Source organism: Lissotriton helveticus, chromosome 11, assembly GCF_964261635.1.
Source record: "Lissotriton helveticus chromosome 11, aLisHel1.1, whole genome shotgun sequence".
Classification (NCBI taxonomy): Eukaryota; Metazoa; Chordata; class Amphibia; order Caudata; family Salamandridae; genus Lissotriton; species Lissotriton helveticus.
Window position 1 is genome coordinate 21,020,131 of NC_136072.1, and position 19,720 is coordinate 21,039,850.

At 45.8% G+C, this 19,720-nt stretch overlaps 1 protein-coding gene across 1 annotated transcript in view; it reads right to left on the minus strand.

Annotated features, from left to right (window-relative positions):
- CLDN16 (claudin 16) overlaps positions 1 to 12,112 on the minus strand; it is a 160,168-nt gene extending 148,056 nt beyond the window's left edge. Inside the window, 1 exon segment of the mRNA XM_078666274.1 lies at positions 11,999 to 12,112. Within this exon segment, the coding sequence (XP_078522400.1) occupies positions 11,999 to 12,112 (114 nt within the window).
- Between the last annotated feature and the right edge of the window lie 7,608 nt (positions 12,113 to 19,720).

Below are 19,720 nucleotides of genomic sequence, written 5' to 3' on the forward strand. Positions count from 1 at the left end.
ACTAGTAGCCCTTGCTCGTTCATTTGTTTTACTTTGTTGTCATGGTAACATGCTGTGGGATTTACAGCTTTTTTTCACAAAGTAATAATGGTACACATATAGGTTTTCTTAAAGATGCAACGACAATACTGACCCTTCATCAAAAGACACTACAGTGCATTTTATTCTGTGTGTTCTTTTTAAGTTCACCAATTACAACACACAGTTCATATTCTGACTCCTTTTCACAACTTTCTTCTTTGAGGATACAGCTTAACTTTGCTAATGCAATCTCTTCAAAAATGACAATCCCTGCAGCTTCCATAGTGTTGTAGACCAAGATATTGCATCATTTAGGGGGTTTATTTATAGGGCAGCAGGGGTGGGGCGCAACACACACAACGTTACACAACTTTTGCCAAACATTTCCCCCAAAAAGCCCAACACTTTTGATGTTGCCCATGTCTGTTTGGTATGATACACCAGCATGGATTAACTATTTGCTGTTGTGTTCCTAGATCATCCTATGAAATGTTGTATAATTCTATGGCAGCTCCTGGTGCGTTATGTTATATTGTCCTAAGGTACCCTGTGGTATCATGTTCTTACGTCACTTAATCTAAGAATCTCTTTAGAAAATTCATGAAACTCAAACTTAGAAGAACCAGAGAAAGTTCATGAAGAATTAAAATTAGAGATGATGACCCTGCAGCTAGTTAAAGTCCAATCAGTTGCCTCATCTGATCACTCATAAAGTAGGTGGGGCAAAATAAGTGGCGTATTGACCGACTTCAAGTGCGATAATGTTATTAGCGCATGAATATGACGCCTACATCACCACGTTCTTATCTGTTCCTACAGACATGATTTGCCTAGTGTGATAAGTGTAGCTGAAAGCCTGTATCTAACTGCATTCTGATAATAATGATAGTCTGTCCCACTCCCAACATTCCAATGAATGCATTAATTGAGCATTATTGCCCTCAGGAGCTGGAGAATGTTGGAAGGTGTTTGGGAATGCGTTACATGTGCTGAGGGCTGAGGAAAGAACATATTGGATTCCTCCAAAGTCTCAAAACTGTTATGTACTAGGTGCTGACTAATGAGCTTTCCAACAAAAATATGGTAAGGGTTCTGATTGGCTGAGAGGATTTTAATGTACTATCCACTGAGGTAATATTCAGTGGTGAACGTTATTAGGGAACCGGTTTGAACAGGTTTACTCAGTGGATTTGGGTTTATTTCAACAGAGATTGAGATTAATGGCATATAGTCAGTCCCATTAGGTAACTGAAGCCACATGGTGCACACAGACAGAACCAGACGAGGGCCACAGATGGAGGAGGGGCAAACACTTGCGGTAAGTGAAGCACCAGCAAACATATTGGGGTGGCTCTAGAAATGTGGAAGAAGTCCCACTCCTTCATCAAACCACACATCATCCTCAACCTGAGTGGGATCTAAAAATGAAACATGTAACTGATACATATCACATCTTGTGTTTTTTCTGAAGAAAATATTTTTGGTGAAAACAAATTGCCACATCAAAACAATTTTCTTTAAAAAAAATAACTGTTGCAAATATAATAGAGAATTTATATAGCTTCCCTGATGAGCTGTGTCAATACTTTCTTTAAGTCGTCACTATATTGGCCAGCATTTACAGTCTTCTTTCTTCATGAGCGATGTTCATACGTTCCACAGACTCCCTCCTCATTCCCTAGATTGGATCAGCTGCTTCATTTTCATTGTGTGTGTGCCAGACACATAACATGTATGTACCTTTGTGGCCCTTCTTCTATAGCATTGTATACTACACTATACATCCAGCAGCCTTAGTGTCAATCCCTCAGTTGGGCCTGAATCCTGGTTGCATTCTTCCAGCCTTTGATGTTGTTTGAGATATGCCTGTAGATAGACTGAGGCAGCCACTTCACGACCCTCCAGTCCTAAGGGTATATTGGCAGTGAGACAGTAAGACAGAAATACATATTCTGAAAATCATCTCCCCACATCACAACTCACAGGTCTAGCCCAGTTGACAGCCCATAAAGAGATTGTAACTAAATCAGCAGAGAAGGACTGTGGCATTGTGTTACGTAAAAGGAAAGACAATATAATTGAGCGGACATACAAAATATGTAACCAGAAGGAGTGTAGCCTGCTCCCTGAACACCCAACCGCTCGACTCTGGGAATAACCCAGGGATATTTGGAGGAAGGACTCAGTCAAGTGTGGATTTGCTAAAAAGATTCTGAGTTCCTGAGGACCCCAGATCCAAATATTCCAGCCATATGTTTACTCCCAGTGACCGAAAAAAACTTAAAGACACCTTTGGGATGTCCAATAGTGTCAGGGTGCAATGCTCTCAGAAAAATACCAATGTATTTCGAAATCTAGTTTTTTTTTTTTTAAATTGAACCCAATTTCAAAATACATTAGAATTTTTCTAAAAACATTTGTCAGCAAGAAAACATCATTTCCCCAGGACACAACAGATACAATCGGCTTGATGAAGACAACCATGTTCAATCCTTTTGTCAATGGTGGTTACTTTGGAAATGGAGCTCTGAGTTACCAACATTTCCTCTGGATGAAGCATGGTAATCATTGATTTGTGACTAGTGAGGAGGAGAGAGCCCCGATAAGTACTCAGTAAAATTATCTAATCACTGGCAGAAAATAGCACTCAAAAAGGACCTTCTCCCCTTATCTGTGAATTTCTACTTTCAGTCAAAAGGAACGGCCATGGGCTGTTCCTTCACTCTGGAACACGCCAATGTATTCATGGCAAAATTCAAAGTACTGTGGAATTTTCTTAAAAATCTATACAAGGAAAGCATGACTACGTGATAGATGACATGTTCTGGGTATGCACCTGATCCCAAAAAAATGTGTTGATTTCCTCTTTTGCTCAGAAGGGTCTGTTGTGTTCCCTGAGCACGAAAATAGACACAACATTAAGATCTAGACATCTAACTGAAAGAAGAACAGAGAATCCTTATAGTGTCTTTCTTCGCTAAAGGGTCTGACAAAAACAGTATAGCGCTCTGCAGGAGATTCCACCTGAGTAGTCTTGGGGACAATATTTCCTTTGGAAAGTTACTTAGACTTTGCTGTAACTGTAGAAAAAAGGAACATTATTTCCACCACTCAGGTCCCCACAATCAATAACATAAAAAATAGTGGATATCCAAAGTACCAAAAAATAGATAGTAGAAAAAAGTAGATACCTAAAAATAATGGCTAAAAAGCCAGAACTGGAAAGTAAAAGCCTGAGAGTCAAGGGGTGTGTGAAGGCCACAGCTACGAATCACTGACTGGTAACCCCCCCCCCACACACACACACACACAAACACACGCCCCCATCACTGTATCTGGGAAAAAATCTGACACAAACTAAGCCAAGGTTAGGTTCTAATTAAAACAGCCCCATCTAGTAATCCCTTCAAAACACAAACCAATTATGTGCTGAGAAAATATTGTATTTTCATGCAGTTGGGGCATTAAGAGTTTTTTGTGTGAATCACACTCTGGGAATGATGCCTACAAGAGCAAAGGCCCAAAGCTCCATAGCAAGAAACAGGGTGATAGATTGGGTCAGGGCCAAGCCGGGGGTGGATGTTGGGGGACGGAGTGGAGAAGTGTGGCTCAATGGTTAGAGCAGCAGACCCTGATGCAGAGGTCTGGCCCGGGACCAGGGTTCAATTCCTTGCCTCGGCGGGTCTTGGGCTCAAAATTCCACGGACCTGATAATTCTCGCCTCGGTGCCTATACCAATTATGGAGTCATACTCTGCAACTCTGGGCAATAGCTTGCTTAATCTCCACAATGGCCCCCACAACGCTAAGGATGCCTGGCCTCCACCTTGGGGGTGCCCAGGAGTGGACACCTCACAGGGAAAGCCAGGATGGGTTCCACAGCGGTATTCGTACAAGCCCCTTGAGACCCTTGCGGGTGAGTAGTGCGCTATACAAGTATCAATTTACATTTTTACATTTTACCCTAGTATTTTTAGAGAAGGGAATATGTTCTCCTTACATGAGGCTAAAGTAGGCTGTCTCCCCTTGTGACTCTGCATTGCAGCTGCACTCATCAACCAATAAGGCATTTCTATAAACCCCACTTCCCACTGGTAGTCTATGTAATAATGTTCTTGATGTTAAAAAAAGATAATAACATAGTCCAGGTTAGACTTACAAAAACAGTGAAGGACTTTGTGAAGCACAGCAGAGGTCTTTTCTGTTTTGCACAAACAATGAAAATTGTACAAAGTTTTTACGCCGATAACATCATCGGCAATGTGAACACAAATAATGCCAAGCTGGTCTAATCTGAAATAAATTTAGGGTACAGGAGCAGAATCACTAACAGTAGTTTTGGGTGACTTTTTTTCCAAGAGACTTCAGAGAATTACATATATCTTCTGGCAGGTGATCAACAACAGGAGAAATCCTATGACATGTGTTACATGCAATAATATTACATATAGTATAAGTGGGAGAACCATGCAATGGGCTGCTGCAGGCTGTTTGTGCCTGGTTTTATTTGTTACGCAAATCTGCTTCGCGCTACTTTGCATGGCTCGATTTTTGCCCAATCCTGGGGGTGACTGTGCTGTTCCCGCCCTGTTATGTCTAATGTGCATGCATTCATCAGGGGTTTGATATTCTGGGTCACAAGGTTGCTTGGTACTCTGCTGGCAGGAATATTACGCACAGAAGTTGCTTTGCACAGTGTAGTTAATGATTGCTCTTTTTTGCGACCTGCGGTGTCGCATGGAATCACTTTGCATCACACAAGAATACCTCTGGGAATAGAGTCGAAAAGAACCCTGAGAATGTAGGTGTCGACCAGGAGCATAGGATTTAAATGTATTTCTTTGATATATTGGACCAGAATGAAGGACAGCCTTGTGGACTATGATTAGGGATTTAAAAAGAATCTTTTAGCCCCTGGAAGCCAGTGCTGAGATTCAAAAGCAGAGGAAGCTGACGAAGACCCGGTAATCCAAGGCCTACTTTGGCCGCCACGTTTTGGATTCGCTGAAGCTTCTTCAGCCACTGGTTGAGGTTAAAGTACTTTTTTCTTAAGTAATTTTAACCGGTGGAAGCAAGAGGAGTTAAGAGGATAAGCTTGTTCTCCAACGACACATTTTCCTTCAATATTACCCTAAATTCTTCACAAACTTTGCAGGGGGAGGAGGTTCAAGACAATAGGGGGAGGGTTGAGCCAGAGAGGACTGTAAAAGCCAGAGTGCCTTAGTCTTGTTGGAGTTGAACTTAAGGCATTAAGGCCTAGATGTATCAAGCCTTTTGCGATTCGTTAAGGCCGAAATTCGCAGAATTTCGGCCTTAACGAATCGCAAACGGACATTTTGCATCTTTTGGGATGCATGAGAAATTAGCAAAATAAGGAATCGCAAAAAATTGCGATTCCTTATTTTGTATAAGCATTTAAGGAATCACAATTTTGCGATTTCTTAAATGCCATGTATGAAACTTTTTTGCATTACGAATTCAGGTTAAGGAATCACAATTTAACACCAATTTGAGGTTCGTGTTAATTTGCGATATCCTTTCAAAAACCAAAATATGACAATTTTCAAGGTGGCATGTGACACACATACATGCCCATAGGGCATGTATGTGCGCCATATGCACACACATGTAAGTTTCAGGGGTGCAGCATGAGACACCCCTGCACCCTTGAAATAATTCTCAAATTGCGAATAGCAAATTGCGAATTCGCAATTTGAGAATTACTTCACAATCATTCCTATGGGCCTCCTGGCCCATAGGAATGCATGGGAAATGATTCTTTATTTGCGAATTCGCAAAATGCGAATTGGCAAATAAAGATTAATAAGGAATCGCTAAAAAAAAGCGATTTTTTACATACATTCCATTTTGCGAATTCTAAATAGCGATTCGCTAAAAATCGCAATTTAAGATTCGCAAAATGGAATCTTGATACATCTAGGCCTAAGTCTCAGCCACGAGGCCACAGAGGACATGATCTGATGGAAATTTTCCGAAGGGGCCGACTCGGCTTTGTCCAAGGCTAAACCATGCGGATGTCATCTGCATAATTCATGCGGGTGACACCAAAAGATCTGACCAATAAGGACAAAGGATGAATGCAAATATTAAATGGGGTCAGATTGAGAGCAGGCCCGTGAGGAACACCTAGTCCCAACGCCTCATAAGCCGACACATACGGAGGAAGGATCACGACTTAAAGTCCATCCTCTTCGAGCCTTGCACCGCTGTAGGGCAGATCCTTCTACCCGACCTCTGCCAGTCTGGTTTTGAGGAGGCAACGAGATACAGTATCGAATGCCGCAGACAAGTCCAGAAGTACCAAGGAAGCTGGACGAGCCGTGTCCACCGCATTCTTAAGTCACCCAAGACCGAAACCAGAGCAGTTTCAGAGCTGTGTCCCGGCCAAAACCGGACTGCGCGGGTTCCTGTAGACGGCTCTGTTCCAAACACATGCAGAGCTCTTGATTAACACACCTCCCCAAAAATTGAATTGCAAAGGGTAGGAGAGATGTTGGGTGAAGCTTAGAAAGGATGGTGTTTGGTTTCTTCAGCGGTGGAGGGATGGGAGCCCAAGGGGCCCCGGCATTAACAAGGCCTGCAACAAAGGATGGAGAGCAGGTTTGTCCAAGCTCCAAATGTTTTGGCGGGATCGGGCTGGTGGCGAGCCAGGCTCAATAGACCCAGAGACAGAAATGAACTGGTCCACTGATACATGACAAAAATCATCTCAGCGAGAGGTATTCTCAGCACAGGCCCAAATGATGGGATCTGGGCTGTACCATTTAGAGCCGACATGACTTATACACAGGGCCACTGGAATCATGCGATTTGGCGGCAGCAGCATTCCAGCATAATTATTGATTGCCGTATTTGCCACATAATACATCATCTGCTGCATAATCTGAAGAAAAAAATTGTTTCTAGCTATATCGGATCACGTTGCAAAAAATTCAGCAGCTTTTTGCCACTTCCTGAATGCCTTTCACAAAGGATGCCTGGTCACCTTTCTGTTGGATAATGATGTATTTGGGTGTCAAATCATGCTTAATAAGATGAAAACTTTGCCCAGATAATATTAACTTGTAAAAATGATTTAAAAAAAATAAGGAATACTATCCAAAAATGTGCCAATTATGCTTCATAATTTGCCTTTTCTTGACACATAATTCAGTCGACCCTGCCGCATAAATTGGTCCTCCCATGCCGCATAATTCCAGTGGCCCTGCATATACTCTGGCCCTCCAGCTGATGCGCCATTGATGGGCACCCACCTCTGTGCCCTCTGCCACAAGCATCCCTCTGCTCCAGTCTCGGTTTGAAGTGGTTTATTTCAGCTGGAGCAGGTGATAGCAGCTTTCAGGCCCATCTGAATTGTAAATTGTTGTTTTTCACACATGGATTTTGCCTTTTGAGTTACAGCTGTGGAAAATCATGCAGGAAACCGAGCTACATCAAGGGCTCCTGCTTCTGTCCCCCAAAATCTTGCAGCCCCCATTCTTACCTACCCTAGCATGAAACTACCGGTGCACCCCCACGCACCCCGGGTAAAGGTAAAATTAGTCAGGGAAATTACAGGCTTAACAGGATTAACTCCAGGGCCCTGGCGATCGAGGCCTCGGTCGCCAGCTCTCTCCGTGCTCTGCAGCCACAGCCCCTCCCCTGAACCTGCCCCCCAGGGCTCCTTAAATGCTGCTATTGAATTTACTGCTGAGAGCTGCTGCTGGGGGCTGGAGTCGTGCATTACAGACATTCAAAGAATGCTGCACAGGGCAGGGCTCAGCAGAGCTGCCAAGTGCCACAATTCTAGCACAGTTTTCAGATTCTGGGGCAGACACAGGCAGCTGACACAGGGCTGCATCTTACGGATGACTCGCTGAGCCATCCTGAGCTCTCGACACTCCACTCTGTGGCCAAAATCTTATCTTTACAGACTTAACTCCTCTTTCGTTCACGTTTCTGCGTCATTCCGTCATCCGGATTCATCACTGCATCTTGACTGCCATGTTTTTTGGTGTCAAACATGGGAGGGGTCTACAAGACATGAGATGACTTTACCCCCAAAGTTCTCCAAGCCCCACAACATTTCAACAATCTTCAAATGTGGTTTTCTGCCATCGATTTTGAAATGGAGTTCAAATTCCAAGGCCAGGGGGTTCAACTTTCAGAAGAAAGAAAACAAGAAACAACTTTGGAAGGCAGTTTGCAGGGAAAGACCAGTACTAACATCCAGCACAGTCTTTTTCCTCTTAAAATGTAATTCCTGCACAGGGTCATCAGGGGGTTTCAAGAGTGGAGCCTGAATTTATGGATTACAAATGAAGGAAGACGCAGTGGGGTCTTGGAAACATTGCGCCCATCCAATAGCCTGCCTCTGCCGCTGCTAGCATGTTTGTTTCAGCAGAGTAAAGATGCGTTGATGCTGCAGAGTCTGTGATACCTAGGAGGGGGGAGGACCAATCAACCTTCACCATTGCCACATGCTGCTGGCCAATCAGAGAACTCGAACTAGTCGTTCGGGTCAAAATCTTTATTCGCCACACTCAAAATAGGCCATAAAAGAAGATGTACAATACAACAACAAATAATTTAAAAAACTAATAATATAAAATACATCCAAGAAATATAAATAAAAAAAAAGACAATCAAAAGTCCCAATTTCAACCACAATGCTACAACTAGGAGGAAATACCTTTTCTAATTCGAATTGCTCCTCAAATATATGAAGCTATCTAGTGCAGCCCTGCTTGTCTGTTCTAGCCACGCACTAAGACCGCTTCTTTACCAGGACTGAGACACAACTAAACTGCCAATGAGAGGCCAGAGCGGCCCAAGTTCTCTGCTCACAGAGCCACTCACAGGTGACAACAGCACATGGCAGGTGTCTCAGCCAATCAACGGTTTGTAGAGCGCTGCTTTTCACCCGTGAGGTATCCAGGCGCTGCTGGGAGTTGTCAGTCGAACATACAGGTTTTAGGCCATCTCTCAACTTCTGTAGGTGGAGTGAGGGGCCATGTGTGACCCATTCTGGACTGACTGAATTAACAACAGATTGCATGACAGCTCGCATGATCACTGCATGTTCACTGGCCTGACAAATTGTTCACCACATTACAACCTGCAAACATGGTTGCTGCATGTTTGCTTGCCTGACAGACTGCACAACAGTTTACTTGACTGCTAGCATGATCACTGCATGTTCGCCTGCTAGACAGACTGTTCAACACATTACAGAATGCTTACATGGCTCACCATGGTTGCTTGCCCGACAGATTACATGACCGTTCACATGAAGGCTGCATGTTTGCTTGCCTGATAGATTGCATGAGAGATTACATGACCGTTCACATGAAGGCTGCATGTTTGCTTGCCTGATAGATTGCATGAGAGATTACATGACCGTTCACATGAAGGCTGCATGTTTGCTTGCCTGATAGATTGTTCAACTCATTACAAGACTGCACACATGGTTGCTGCATGTTTGCTTGCCTGACAGGCTGCGCAACAGATTGCTTGACTGCTAGCATGATCACTGCATGTTCACCTGCATGACAGACTGTTAAACACATTACAGACTGCTCACATGGCTCACGTATGTTTGCTTGTCTGACAGATTGCATGACTGCTCGCATGATCACTGCATGTTCGCCTTGTCTGACAGATTGCATGACTGCTCGCATGATCACTGCATGTTGTCTGCATGTCCACTTGCCTGACAGATTGAGGAAGGGAGTACATGACCGCTCGCATGAAGAATCCAGGTTCGCTTGCCTGACAGATTGCACAATAGATTACATGACCGCTCACATGTGGGCTGCATGTTCGCTCACCTGACAGATTGCGCAATATATTACATGACCGCTTGCATAAAGTCTGCAGGTTCGCATGCCTGACAGATTACATGACTGCTCGCATGAACAATACATGTTCGCTTACCTGACAGCTCACATGACCGCTGCATGTTCGTTTGTCTGACAGATTGCACGACAGATTACATGACCGTTCACATGAAGGCTGCATGTCCGCTCGCCCGGCAGAATGCGCGATATGTGACGTGACCGCTGACAGCATCCATCCCTCGCTCCTGTCTCTTTAAGACCACGCACAGACGCCGCAACACAACCCACACATGTGTTCCCCGAGGCTCGCATACCACCGCCAGCCATCTAAGACTCACACTCTTCCGTCCATGGCGCCCCTGGAGTAGTGTTCTATTCATCCTCAAGCGCTCTGGCACCTCTAGGGGCAGGAAGCGCTATATAATCGCAGTTACAATATGATACCAAAATAAACTGTTGTGAAGGTGAGATAACGTGCAACACAACGACAAATGCAACACATGACTGTGAGCGCCACGGGGCCGGCTCGTGACAGGCATGACATGGCGAGAAGACTACAGAGGAACTCTGAACAAAGAAAGACTCTTTAAGTACAAAAAAGTGGCACACACGTCACAGGCAGGTTCATACACACGGAGGCGGCCCCGGTGGCAATGCCATGTTTTATAAAAAACTAATATTAATACAAGTGTTTGCCTGCCCCTCACTCTCACACCCGTTCCGTTTAGCACAGTGAGCCGAGGGACAGAAGAACAAGGTGATGACCCAGGATCACACACCCTGGCCAACAGGGTCGCCGGGACTCGAAGCTACACCCGCCGCTTCTGCACCCGAATTAGGACGGCTCCTCAGTAACACTGTAAACAGGCTCCGCAGCATATATGACGGGGGTTAAAACAGACCTCGCTAGTCACTTTATGACTGAACCAGTTCCTCAGTATTTTATTATAAAGGCACCCCTGTTCAGGAAGCGTGGACCCGTCCAGACCATATATATAAACCTGCATACTGAAGCCAGGCGTTCTCACAGGCGGCGCACTGTGTATCACGAGGCATCACGAGGCTCTCACCTGTGGTGACAAACTGCAGCCGCTCTGGTAGCGCAGTGTGTCAATGCACCTGCACCACAGACAGTCGATACACTCGAGGCCGGCCGGGTGGACCCGGTGCAGCTGCACCTACCGAGCCCAATGCATCGCTCTCTGTCCGACTGTGTGATTACCACTCAGAAGTACCACTATTTACCTTTTATTTCGAGTTCAAGAAATGTTGCTTTGATTGAAATAAAAAAAACGAAAAATATTTTCTTAAGTTACAACCGATAGCCCTTAAGGGTTCAATATATATTTCCATTAAATGTGGGCCGCTACAGTGCAACGTCATTGGTTTATCAGTTTGTGTTTCTGATATTAAAAACCCTGGAAAAAAACAAATTAACCGTGGGTAAGTAATGTTAATTTCTAATGTCAAAGTTCTTTCACGTTGACGCTTGGAAGGAGTCAGTCACGCGGTGATTCGAACATCTCACTCACTGCAACATTCACTCAACCCGCTGAGCTAAGGGATGGCGCGCAAGCTTCCAACTACGAGTGTCACTCTTTTGGGGGCTGCGGATGCATGCATGGTTGCACAGGAGTGTCAGAACAGGGGGTACACTCCAGAATATATTCTGAAAATAACCAGTATAAAGGAGTGTGAAAAGCAAACCCAGGCAAGCCAGAATTACTAACCACGCGAACAAATGCTAAAGTCACCGTCAACGCATACTACATGTTTTTGTTTTGAATACTTAAAAATGAAGTAAATCTTTGCATGTTTCTTGTTTTAGTAGTTTTTGTATCAGCTATACTATTTTCATGATATTTTTTATTGTGCATGTTGCATTTTCTGTTTCGGATATCGCTCTGACTTTTTTGTTTTATATCACTATTGTGCTATTTTATTACATTTGTAATTTCTTTTTTTGCACAATAGTGTCTCACATTTAGCTACAATGTTTATCCCCTGTGCTGCGTTCTTTATACCCGACGCCCCCTCTCCTGACTAGGCGGATAGTGGCGGACGCCGCGGAGTCCGCACTGTCCGCAGGCGGACACCTCCCGGTCCGAACCCTCAGCGCATCCTGCGCGGTCCGCTTACCTCCAGCGAGTCATCGGCGTTCTCCATCCAGCAGTCTGTCCAGGTGGCCACGATGAGGAAGAGTGCGGAGACCAGGGCGAAGAAGAAGGCGACATACTGCAGCAGGACCCTCATGGTGAGAGTCCGCCGGTCAGTCCATTCGTGGGGGTCATGGACCCGCGCCGTCTCCGAACCTTCTCCGGACTGGCTCCGAACTTCCTTCTACCCGCCTCGGAACACTCTCCGAACTGTATCCGAATTACATTCGACCTTCTGCTGAGTACTCAGGGAACTGTCTCGGACCTTTTCTGAACCGGCTCTCAACTCTCCCGAACCTTTGTCAAACTTTTCCGAACCGGCTCTGAACTCTCCCGAACTTTCGTCAAACTCTTCCGAACAGTAGCTGAAGTGTCTCCGAACTCTTCCGAACCGGCCCCTAACTCTTCCGAACAGAATCTGAACTCTTCCTACCCGGCTCCGAACTCTTCCAACCCGGTTCCGAACAGTCGCTGAAGTTTGTCCGAACTTCCCTCCTACTCGCCACAAACCCCTTGCATCCGTGAAGCGGGTGCGGTGGCGCCGGCCCCACAGCACTTGGTACCCGGCGGACTGCGCCCTTCCTCGCTCCCCGGTGACCTGCCCAGTCGGGAGCCTCTGATGCCGGCCCTGGAGGGGGGAGGCTCAGCCAAGGAGCACAGCTGGGCGGGACGCTCCAGCCTGCCCTGCTGCCAATCAGGGCCGGTGCCCAGCAGGTGCATCACGAGGACCAGCCCGCACTGCGCGGGGGGCACCCACCCCGTCCCACCCCTTGCCCTCTGCAAGCTCCACTGCCTTTAAAAATATTCCAAAATGTGAAATCAAAAGGCTTTGTGTTCATGGCTGGTTACAGAGGTGTCAGCTGTACATGCAGGTGGCGAGAAGGAAAAATGACCCAGCTACTCAGAGAGTTTGAATCTTGGCGTCAGATCAACACCCGGTGATTCTGGGCAAATCACTTAATCTCCCTCCCCGTGTCTACCAAAAAGGAACGTGTCCTTCTGTAATGTGACTGGTGCTCATGTAAAGCGCCCAGTACCTCTCAGGTGGAGATAGCGCTATATAAAACTGCAAAAAAAAAAAACAAAGGCCAATCAAGCATAGCAACACAAAAAAAGAACACAATCGAAGAGTACAGAATCACAGGTGGAAACAAGGTTTGAAGAGGTGCAGGCCTCTGACACTCAAAGCCAGAGGACGCAGTTCAAGAACCAAGCGGACCGACCTCCCGGACCGAAGCCAACCAGCCAAAGCCAGGCAGATGTAGTCAAAACCCAACTAACAACAGGAAGGGAGAGTCCAGCCGACCCTGCAAACGAAGGAGCAAATCAGAACCTAGTAAAGTAGCCGCAAGAGACAAACTGGCGCATGCATCAACGTAGGCTTTTGCGATTCCTTAATTGCGATTATTAAGGAATCACAAAACCCTATGCATGTAGGAATCGCTATAAAAAATAGCGATTCATAAACAGCCCTTAATTGCGACTTGCAAATTGCGAGTCGCAATTAAAGAATGCCGTCCCATTCATTCCTATGGGGCTACAGGCCCATGGTAATGAATGGGAGATTGCATGCGCGATTTGCGAGTACCGGTATTCTCGCAAATTGCTCATGCAATGTCAAGGGTGCAAGGGTGTCAAAATGTAGTATTATTATTATGTATAATACTTTAGTTTGTTTTGTATGTACATGATTTTATGGTGAATTTACTGCACCGCAGAAAGCTGATTTTGACTTTGACTTTGACACTCTGTTGCACCCCTGAAATTGTGATGTGCACCCATGTTGCGCACACACATGCCCCAAGGGCATGTGTGTGTGTAACCTAAAACTTATAAAAATGCATTTTAGTGCATTATTCAAAGTTTTTGCAAATTACAGACAAGTTTGATTTGTCTGTAATTTGCGGACCCAAATAGCGAAATCGCTATTTGAAAGTGCTTCTAGAATTGCATTTAAGGAATAGCAAATTGGGAAGACAGCCATTACAATGCGGGCTTTACACCGCGCTACCATTACCACGCAGCCATCACAACGCAAGTCGTTACAACGACTTGCGCTGGATGGCGCTATATACTAAGGAATAGTATGGTTTACTATTCCAACACCTTCCCTACTGTACGTAGGCTGGAGTTGGAATAGTAAATCATACTATTCCTAAATCCAGCGCCTCCAGCGCAAGTAGTTGTAACGACTTGCGTTGTGATGGCTGCGTCGTAATGGTAGCGCGGTGTAAAGCCCGCGTTGTAATGACATACATCCGCAAATTGTGATTCCTTAAATGCAATTGCAATTTAGGAATTCGCAAATAATTGCGAATTCTTAAATTGTGCATAGGAAACACTTTCATGCATCTCCAAAGGCCAATTTGCGATCGCAAACGGCCGATTTTTGCGAATCCTAGGATAGATATGACAAGAACAGCCACAAACTACACCCAAACCTGACAATCAAACAGGAGGAGTCTAGACAACCCAAGAACTACAGGAGGAGTCTAGACAGCCCAAGAACTGCTCAGCAGCATAGCCAGACCACAACTAGAGCCTCCAGGACTGGAAACACAGAGCAGTCCATGAAGGCGAGACATGACAAGAACAGCCACAAACTACACCCAAACCTGACAATCAAAGAGGAAGAGGAGTTCCAACAATTCAAGAAACAATCTAAGTCCTGTCACAAACACCCAGGCCCCAAGCCCCGCAGGGAGAACGGGAGGGGGGGGGGGTATTTCCAAGGTCAGTAATACTCCATAGGGCAAGAATTAAAATTAAAGGGCAATGGCTGATGCATGAAGCAAAGAAGAGTTCTGGGAACCCAGCCAACCTGGCACACCACCCAGAGCAGCCAAGGCCAAACCTCACAGGGAACCAGAAACATCCCCATGCCAAACCACAAGTCCTATAAACCAAGAAGAACTCCAGAGAATCCAGCGAGGAAACCTAAACGCTCACACAAATACCCACAATGGAGCAACTCAGGAGGCTCCCATGCTAAAGAGCACCTGGATCCCCTCACACAGAAACAGAGTGAGGCCAAGGTCTGAGTGTGACTGAAAAAGGCGACCACAGCACCACTCAGCCTCCAAAGGGGCAAGAACAGTGGTGCATGGGACAGATCCAGAGAAGGAGGACAACCTCTACCACAAAAGAGCACCTTTTCCCCAAAACAGAGGCAAGGGCCCCAAGAAAAAGGACCAGGGATGGTATAATGGTCAGAACAGAGAGGACATGTCATCATAAGAGGCAGAGCTACAGTGAACACACATTGGGAAGGAAGTAGACAACACAGCAAAATACCAAGATACACCTGAAAGAGGATTGGAGGACTAACCAATGACCACAGACAGACAACCCCAACGTTGCCAAACAGAATAAACGGATCACTGGGCTCTTGCCTGACAGGGAGTTGGAAAAGAGCATACAAACCACACATGAGCATCACATAGAACCCTGCAGCCAAGCAGAGAGGCCAAGGTACAAAACCGCCAACAAGAAGCAATGACACATGGAACCAAGCATCCTGAACCACAGAACTTCCAGCAAGCCCAAGAGGCAGAGAACCACAAACCCGAAACACAATACCACAAGACTGGGAGACAAGGAACAAAGCAACCTGTACCACACAACATCCAACAATCCCAGGAGGAGAGAGGCAGAGAACCCCAAACCACAAGCACAATACCACCAGACTGGGAGACAGGGAACCAAGCAACCTGTATCACACAACATCCAACTATCCCAGGAGGAGAGAGGCAGGGACCCACAAAACGCAAACAAGATGCCACAAGACTGGGAGACAGGGAACCAACCAACAAGTACCATACAGCTTTCAACAAGTCCAGGATGGGAGAGGCAGATAACCACAAACCTCAAACCCAATGCCACAAGACTGGGAGACAAGGAACCAGGCAACCAGTAGCGAGTGCGGATGGGATTGGTAGAGCGGGTGGGGGGAATCCTCTTATTCACCAGCTGTCCGCCTCCTATCCTACGTCCTCTTCATCTCGAGTCCAGCAACAAGAAGCACCCGGGTTCCCAGGCTCCCCACAGCCAATCACAACGCTGCAATGCAGCGTTGTGATTGATCTGAGTGCCATAGTCCTGCGCTCAGATAGGCAGTGGGAGCCTGGACATGTTCTCCACCCAGGCTGGGACACCAATGGTACAGAAATACCGACGCTACTGAGACACTAGTGATACTGAGACACTAGTGATATTGAGGCACTGGTGGTACCAAGATGCCGATGGTACTGAAACACTGATGATATCGACACACCGATGGTACTGAGACACCGATGATACTGAGGCACTGGTGATACGGAGGCACCGATGGCACTGGGACACCAATGGTACAGGGACACCGATGGCACTGGGACACCAATGGTACAGGGACACCGATGGTACTGAGACACCAATGGTACAGGGACACCGATGGTACTGAGACACCAATGGTACAGAGACATCGATGGTACTGAGACACCAATGGTACAGAGACATCGATGGTACTAAGACACCCGTGATACTGAGACACCGATGAGGCCCAGTTCTAACTAATGTTTTTAAGGTGCTAGCCAGTGTGGGCCCACCGGAGTCATGGTGACAATCTATTTTAATACCAATTATTAAAAAAGGTGCTAAAACGGAGCCAAAAAATTATTGGTGCATATCACTTCTGGACAATGGTCCACAGATAGAAAATACAAGAAAGCAAATAACATACACACCTTAATGGGTACTATAGATATTAAATGTCCAGCCGGACAGAGAAATTTTTAATGTGCAATGTAATCAACAATAGTATTCATGAGGAACAACACAAAATGAAAACGGGACGCAATCCTGCACCCGATCTAGGAGAAAACAAACAAAAAACATATAACATAAAGGGTTTCAGGCAACAGTAGAGCTACGGCGGCTTGAAATAATCATAGAATCAAGTAAGCAAACCAACACAGTAGCCACATTTTTCATACAGATTACAAAACAGTGGTACTGTTTCAATTGTTGACGACGTTTCGATCCCAAGCTCTTACAATGCAAGGATCATCATCAGGACTACAAAAATAAAATGCTTGGTGCTTAACACAATGCCTCGTTTGTACGATGGTAGGATTTTTAGGGGCAATTGTGCTTTGTACAGTGGTAGACGGTACTGGAAATGTTCAGGAAACAATATGATGTGGTGAGGGAGCCAGAGTATCGGCTTCTGCTTGGGAATTGCAAGGTTCTGGCAGGTGAGCCGAGGCATCGGCTTCTGCTGTGGTAACCACGATGGGTTGAGCGTGTGCGAGGTTCGGCAACTGGCTCCGTGTAGCTCAGTGGCCATCGCGCACCGGCACGCTTGGCGTATCACCGCAAAACAGCCACTGAGCTACACGGAGCCAGTTGCCGAACCTGGCACACGCTCAACCCATCGTGGTTACCACAGCAGAAGCCGATGCCTCGGCTCGCCTGCCACAACCTTGCAATTTCAAAGCAGAAGCTGATACCCCGGCTGGGTAGGTGACGGTCAACGGGGAAACATCACATTTCAGGTTCAGTGAGATACATGACTAATAGCATGACAGCACCTGTCGAGTTATCAAAACGGAGGCAGCGCCAAGCTAAATATTGTTGACGCCTGCACCTTCTGTGAAAATCGTGGCTCAGGGAGGTAGGGTTACCTCAATGTGTCAGTGAGATACTCAAGGGATGTCCCAGCGAAGGTGAAGTCAAGCCGACAAATGTTTCGTATTTGAAAAAGAAAACAGCGTGCAGCACGGCCGCACTCGCGTCACTTGCATGCTGTAGCTCATGGGAAATGTAGTTCTGGGGGCAAAACGAGTGTCTGTAATCTATGTGTATTTAGCTAACGCTTTAGGGCTAATGGGACCGGTAGCTCTATAAGATGGTCTGGTTGGTATCCGTAGTCTTACTTCGGATTCAATCTATTCAATTGGTTCTACCGGAAGAATGTATTATTGCTACTCAGCTACGTCTGTCCACTAGAGGAGGTAATCAAGGGAGATTCTGGCTATTTATTCAAAATATATGGCTGGGACATGTCAAACCATTAGGATTAACATCGCTTTATACAAAATTCATCCCAACCAATTGTTCTAAAGGATGAGGGATATTGTGTAAAATAAGAGTGTCTCTCGTCATCGTGACGTATTTCTGGTGGTTGCACTCCACCTCAAAGTGGACCCAAAAAGTCTACCTTAATGAGACACCAGTGTTCTAGGCAGGTCCAGGGAATGTCATCATTTAACCCATCTCTATCACTTCTGAGTCTAAAGACCCAACGTTGTCCCTCAAGAAAAGGACTGATTCCAAGGGGACCATTGTTGGGAGGTAGTTTGGATTATCAAGGACCACCCATGATATGTCATTCTCGGTGTGTGTATGTTCTAGAAAATGTCTGGTGAATTTTGTGTTCGTCTTTTTGCATCTCACCGAACTTCGGTGTTCTATGATTCTGGTCATTACTTTTCGTGTGGTCATGCCTATGTAGTTGAGTCTGCAGGGGCATCTACGTAGGTAGTTCACTCCCTCTGTGTTGCAGTTAGTATGTTTAAGGAGTTTCAATGGTGCGCGTAAGCCCAGGTCAATTTCAGATGTAGTGAGAGTATAAGGGCAGACTGAGCAGGTGCCACACAGGAAGCCACTGGAGTCAAGCTATCCTGGCTGAAGATGGCTGATAGCCAGAAACCGGTCCTAGGACGCTTGATTCCGGTCCAGGGAAGACATGGCTTGGCAGTTCGGGCTGGACTGTTCCCATGGGGCACAGGGTCAAGACTGATTTGCATATGGCCATGTCCGAAGTGGGGTGGCTTGGTGAGCAAAATAACGACGGATTAAACCCAGATCTGTGACTGGGGGTGAATGTTTTGCCATTGTGCAACATTCCGTCCATCATCTTGTGTGTTTTGCAACACAGGAAATGGCCTTTAACAAGTGGAGTAGTCCAGAATGTAGTTTGGTGAGTCTGGCCTGGTCCCAGTCAAGGTCTTGTATGGACAACCATATCTTTAATGTTCTTACTCTGGTTCAAGGCAAACAGGGGCTTAGATGAATGAGGTGGTGGCCATTGGTTTTTGTAGAGTTCAGAGTAAATCATTCCGTCCTTTGGATATAGTAGGAGGGCTAGAAATGGGAGAGATACCTTACTAAACTCACACGTAGATGAGAATTTCTAGAGTTTAGCCACTCAGAGAAGCTATGTAAGGTAACCAGATCCCCTTTCCAGACAACCAAAATGTTGTCTATGTACCTCTTCCAAACCTTCAGATTTTCGGTGTAAGGATTGTGTGGAGGATAGATGTGTGTTGACTCAAAATCATGCGTGTAGAGATTCACTAACTGGGGGCAAAGGTACTCCCCAGTGGACCACGGAATAAAGTTTATTAGGTACCCGGGAGGTAGTTTTAATTACTTTTGAAAAATTATGTTGCACTCTGTCCCTCACTTACGTCAAATAGTATCGCTCCTCACTTACGTCAAATAGTATCGCTCCTCTTAAAACACCTCAGCTCCTCTCAGCTCGGAGAGTTGTAGCCCACACCATGAGCCTTGCAGTCTGGGTGCGAGGAGGTAACCCAATGATGAAGCCTGTCACCCTCGGGTGAATGAGGGTGCTTGTCCTGAAAGGATCTCTTACCTGAGTCCTGTCACATTTCCATTTTTAGATACACCTGTCCTTTGTTTGTCAATATACCAGATATACTTC